This window comes from Gekko japonicus, unplaced genomic scaffold, assembly GCF_001447785.1.
Source record: "Gekko japonicus isolate JY-2015 unplaced genomic scaffold, Gekko_japonicus_V1.1 scaffold1029, whole genome shotgun sequence".
Lineage (NCBI taxonomy): Eukaryota > Metazoa > Chordata > Lepidosauria > Squamata > Gekkonidae > Gekko > Gekko japonicus.
In genome coordinates this window covers 484605-490402 of record NW_015167081.1, presented here as the reverse complement: position 1 = coordinate 490402, position 5798 = coordinate 484605, and the positions used below count along the sequence as shown (strand labels likewise).

At 45.1% G+C, this 5798-nt stretch overlaps 1 protein-coding gene across 1 annotated transcript in view; it reads left to right on the top strand.

Annotated features, from left to right (window-relative positions):
• CPNE2 (copine II) overlaps nt 1-1210 on the top strand; it is a 169039-nt gene extending 167829 nt beyond the window's left edge. Inside the window, exon 15 of the mRNA XM_015412816.1 lies at nt 1196-1210. Within this exon, the coding sequence (XP_015268302.1) occupies nt 1196-1210 (15 nt within the window). The remainder of the gene's footprint in view (nt 1-1195) is intronic.
• Nucleotides 1211-5798: the final 4588 nt, after the last annotated feature.

Below are 5798 nucleotides of genomic sequence, written 5' to 3'. Positions count from 1 at the left end.
ACAAATAGAAACAATAAATAAATAAATAAATAAATTCTGATTTAATTCATTTTGCATTAATTTTCAGTCTCTTCATCACTTACAACCCATGTTAGAATTCAAGAGCATTTGGGGGGGGGGTGAGGATTACCCTGAAGGTCTAGCAAAGTTAATTAGCTCTAAATTGCACCCCCACTCTGCCACTAATGTGTTGAACCCAAGGAAATATTTACATACCCTGCAGGAAAACACTAGATCACTGGTAGGCAAGCCCTGAGCCAGGTCTTTGTGTGACATACAATATTATTAGGACTTATTCCCTGAGGCCTTTCTCCCCCTATCAAGCTGTGTCCCTGAACAGCTTTTGTGGACTAGAGCCCACTTCCTCATATGCTACGAATCTTAAACCAAAATTTGGATTTTTCTTTGGCCAATGCAACTACCTGTTGTTTCTATATGCAGCACATGCCTGTTTGCTAGGCATATACAAGGAGACCTGCTCATTCACTCAGGACTTCTGAAGAACTGGACTCTAGTCCACAAAAGCTTATGCTGGAATACATTTTTATTAGTCCTCAAGGCGCCACTAGATGCCTGCTTTATTGGGGAGGATTTGCTATGGCAGACTATCATTGCCATCTCTCTGGAATCAGTTTCTATGGGTGACCGCCCCTCCCACCCGGCTTCTGGTATGGTACGACGAAGGAAAGATTCTCTCTCCCTTTCCATGCAGCATTCATAATTTTTACAAACCTCTATTGTATCCCTTGTCTGTGTCTTTTCTAAACAACAAATCCTGACAGTCTTTCCCCTGTAGGGTATGTGCTCTAAACCATTGATCGTTCTGGATTTCTTTTTATAAGTGGGTCTGCTCAATCATATAGAAGGCAGAGGGGGGGTCTGAATTTTACAGCAAAAAGGACATGCACGTTAGAAGGAAAGGAGTCCTCCTACCCACCATCAGCTCTCCCCAGTGGCTTTTCTCCTTAGCCAAGCTTCAATAATAGAAGTACATCTCATGGCAGGCAGAAGGTCCCAGGTTCAGACCCCGGCATCTCCAGTGAAAAGGATCAGCTAGGAGGTGATGTGAAAGACCTCTGCCTGAGACCCTGGAGAGCAACCGCCAGTTTGAGTAGATACTACTGATCTTGACGGGCCAAAGGTCTGATTCAGTGTAAGGCAGCTCCCTGTGTGTTCACATTCTCAACTGTTCTAGGAAGACCTGGAATAAACTTTTAAGGTCCTTGGTCATTTGCATATTCCCTTGTTTTTCTCAATTTTTAAAAAAGTCACTTTGACAGTTGGAATGGTCTCTAAAAGAAGATCTGTAGTGACTTGACTCCTTTGGCCTTTTCTTATCGAATCAATCGTTTTGGTAGCTTACCTAAGGCCAGAATTCCCCTCAGTATGAGATGGATCCAGAGTTTTGGTTGTTGTTGAGGGGTTTGGAAGTTTTTTTGGCCTGTTTTTGTTTTTGATGTGCGTGTGTTTTCACCATAGCAACGTGGATTGCAAAGGAGCCAACCACACGTAAAGGGATTGAAGCAGAAAATACATATTTGAGAGAGACAGCCACAGCTACGGGCAGCAATTATAGCCCCGACCCTCCGTGGATGAGAGCCCTGCTTCCTCATCCCAAGAGGACTGCGCACAGACCCTGGTGCTGCAGAGCAAATACAAAATAGATACACACGCCCTCCTCAGAACAGGGTTTCCTCATTATACCCTACCTTTTCTACATTTTCCCTATGGGTTGACTGAGTCTCTCGCTCTTTCTCTCTCATAGTTTTATCCCACTCTTTCTCTGAGGAGCTCAGAATTTTCCCCTCCTTCATTCTGTCCTCACAATGACCCTGTGAGGTAGATCAAGCTGAGAGTGACTGGATGACACGAAATTGTTCAGGGTGCTGAAAACCAGGGAGGATTGTGAGGCACTCCAAAGGGGTCTGTCGAGGATGGGCAAGTGGGCGTCAACATGGCAAATGGGGTTCAGTGTGGCCAAGTGCAAAGTGATGCACATTGGAGCCAAAAATCCTAACTATAAATACACGTTGATGGGATCTGAACTGGCAGAGACTGACCAAGAGAGAGATCTTGGAGTCGTAGTAGATAACTCACTGAAAATGTCGAGACAGTGTGCGACTGCAATAAAAAAGGCCAATGCTATGCTCGGGATTATTAGGAAGGGAACTGAAAACAAATCAGCCAGTATCATAATGCCCCTGTATAAATTGATGGTGCAACCTCGTTTGGAATACTATGTGCAATTCTGGTCACCACACCTCAGAAAGGATATTATAGCATTGGAAAAAGTACATAAAAGGGCAACTCGAATGATAAAAGGGTTGGAACACTTTCTCTATGAAGAAAGGTGAAAGCGCTTGGGGCTTTTTAGCTTGGAGAAACGATGACTGAGGGGTGACATGATTGAGGTTTACAAGATTATCCATGGGATAGAGCAGGCAGAGAAAGAAATACTTTTCTCCATTTCTCACAATACAAGAACTCGTGGGCACTCAATGAAATTGCTGAGCAGTCAGATTACAATGGATAAAAGGAAGTACTTCTTCACCCAAAGAGTGATTAACACATGGAATTCACTGCCACAGGAGTTGGTGGCTGGCGGCTACAAGCATGGACAGCTTCAAGAGGGAATTGGATAAACATACAGAGCAGAAATCCATCAGTGGCTATTAGCCACAAGGTATAGATAGGAACTCTCAGTCTGGGGCAAGTGATGCACTGTATTCTTGGTGGTGGGGGGGGCAACAGTGGGAGGCTTCTAGTGTCCTGGCCCCACTGCTGGACCTCCTGATGGCACCTGGTATTTTTTAGCCACTGTGTGACCGAGTGTTGGACTGGATGGGCCATTGGCCTGATCCAGCATTGGCTTCTCTTACGTTCTTATAACCGAGGTCAGAGGTCACCCAGTTAGCTTCATGGCTGAGTAGGGATCCCCAACCACCCCAATTGTATATCCTGTGGGGTAGTTTAGGCTGCCAGAGCCACACCTGGATCTCCCTGACATTCGTCTAATCACAGTGTTATTACTGCAGTATTTGAGGACTCTGTTCTTTCTTGTTTCTGCTGCTGTATCGACCTCTCAATAGAAAGAAAGAAAGAATTAGACTAAGATTCCTTAACTCTAGCTGTTTTCTTCTTCTTTTTCACTTAGAGGCAGAATAAAGGTATCTCCCCACCCTGCTTCTCCACCTTTACCTTTCCCACTTTCTTTCTTAGTGTCTTTCTGAAAGTAGAACTAATCCTTTTACTGATCCGAACTTGAAGGGAAAAGGGTGTGGGAGAGAACTGAGATAGTAGCAATGAATCCGTCCTCTCAAGAAGGGTTTGCCAACTTCAGTGATCCCTTCAGACAGGGATCTTTCTGGCAAAGGGACCCTTGCAAGTCCATCATGGAATTCCAGCAGGATGCAGCACATTCTAGCTGTCAGTTCATGACTCTGGACAGGCCTCTGGGGCCACACCATTACCTGGTGCACATGAAGAATGTACCACAAGCATATCAGACTTGTGGAGCTGTCTGTTGTATGGGGAAGACCAGCACTAGTCAAACCTTTTCCTATTCAAGAGCCCCTGAGAAGCTTCCAAGGAACTGTGGAAACCCCAAAACATGGTAGCCCTGTTTACAGTGAATGTTTGTTCATCCTGCATGTACGTGCATTACACCTGTTTGTAAGAAAAAGCCAACATACATTCACTTTTCAGATGAAACCAGGGAGCTGTACCTGGATAAATACAGGGTTTCAATCACACGTTCAGCTGTACATGCATTGAATGTAACATGAGAATTACTCATCGTACATCTAAAGAACAATGACGCATACCCTGTATGTTGATTGTATATGCATTCACTGTAATGTGAACAACGCTACTATGGAAATCTGATGTGGAGGGTCTATTATTCAGCAAACAACTTTTCTTGGGTATAGTAATCCTTGTTTTTTAGATGATAAACAGGATGCTGACCTCTGTACCCAACTCTTCATGGACACAGAATGAAGCAAAATGCCCTGCTTTATCCAACAATCATCTGCTCTCGGAGCAATAGGAGTCAATGTATAGCTCTGTTGGAAGGATTGTCTCCTTATTCTTTGCTCTTTTAAATGCCAGCCTGCAGACCACTGGAGTGCTTTGGGAGGGAGACGAACAAAGGCAGATTTTTCACAAAATGCACAGATACCCTTAAATAAAACCCATTCAGTTTTCCATGTCCGCTTACAGGGTCTTTAGAGGAGGCGATGCACATCCCGTGGGAGGAATTAAATGTAATTACCAGTTAGTTTGAGTTAGTGCATTTTAATCTGTGCAGTGGGGGAATGATGGTTTGGCATTGAATTCTCTCCTTGTGCGCTTTATTAGGAAGAACGTCAGGAAGATGCAGTGTGACAGAAAGTAACTGGAATGCGTGTGTCGGCGTGTGTAATACTGTGGCTTTGGGGTTGGGTACTAATTTAGGTGTGCAAGGCCATCCAGCCCTAAAAGATGAAGCAAGTAATGGTACATTAGTAGCAGAGAGATCAACAACAAAAATCCAGATTAAAATAGAATAAATAGCACCTAATGTGTACTAAAACAGTAGCCTAATCCCAGCTCCCCCCCTCCCAGTGCTATTTTCCCAAGCTGAAACAGCCCCAACAGGGTAGGGAGAGTTATTACCCCATTTTGAAGCTGCAGCCACATGCCTATCGGACAGCACTGATGATTCTGTGGATTTAGGCAGATCATGAAAGAGAGGAAGGGTTGAATCAGTGCTTAGTAATCTTGTGGCCCTTTCTTACATGCCTAGGGAAATGCCAGTCACCAGTTTCGGATCAGAAAGCAATTTTCTCCAGGCCAGTTTGGCCAGGGATCCTGGGACAATTTTTTTTGGGGGGGGGGCATCTTCTGGGCATGGAGCAGGGGTCACTGGGGGTGTGGGGGGTGTTTCTTAATTTCCTGTGTTGTACAGGGGGTTGACTAGATGACCTTGAAGGTCCCTTCCAACTCTATGATTCTATGATTTACTACATGTGAAGCCTAGACCTGACTAATTGATAAACGTATCATTTAGATTGGCCCTGAGGTACATCCTCGTTGCCTTATGCCTGTCTCCTGCAAGAGAATAATTCAGGCTGCTTCTCCTCTCCTTAGTCAACAGCCAGACTTAGAGCTAATGCCCACTCAAAGCGTTCTGGGATCTCTGCCATTCTCCATTGCTGTGATTTTTGCAAGCAAGTGAGCTTAAGCTGGGAGGCAACCCTTAGAGGCACACTGGTAGTGAGGGCATTATGTACCTCTGCTGGTGTGCCCTGATCGGCTTCCTGTCTTGCCTGCCTCCAATGTGCAGTTGACTCTTGGCCAAGTGCAGATTGTTACCCACCCCTTAGTCTGTGCACATCAAGTGTGCTCGTTTTCATTAGTGTAGATCCTTCCGCAGAACTACACATCCAGTTGTGAGTAGCCCCAGCAGACTTCTGACTTGTGAGGAGTGGTGGCCAGAGATCTTCCCTTGCAGCTTTAGAGCCAGTCTGTTCCATCTACCCTGTGCTGCCTGGAAAAGGAAACTTGCAAACAACAAAATATCAAGGCCACCTCCCGTTGGGCTCAGTTTGCTACCCCACAGTAGTGTCAGGGCATATTAACAGGCTGTGAGAGAAAAGCTAGATGTGCTGAGAGAGAGGAATAAAATAGCTAATTTTTTTTAAGTGATGGCCCGCCTTTCTCCCCAAGGTGGTTTACAACGTCATTCTCCCCTCCTCCATTTTATACTCACAGCAACATCCATGTGAGGTAGGTTAGGGTGAGGGATTGGCCCAAAG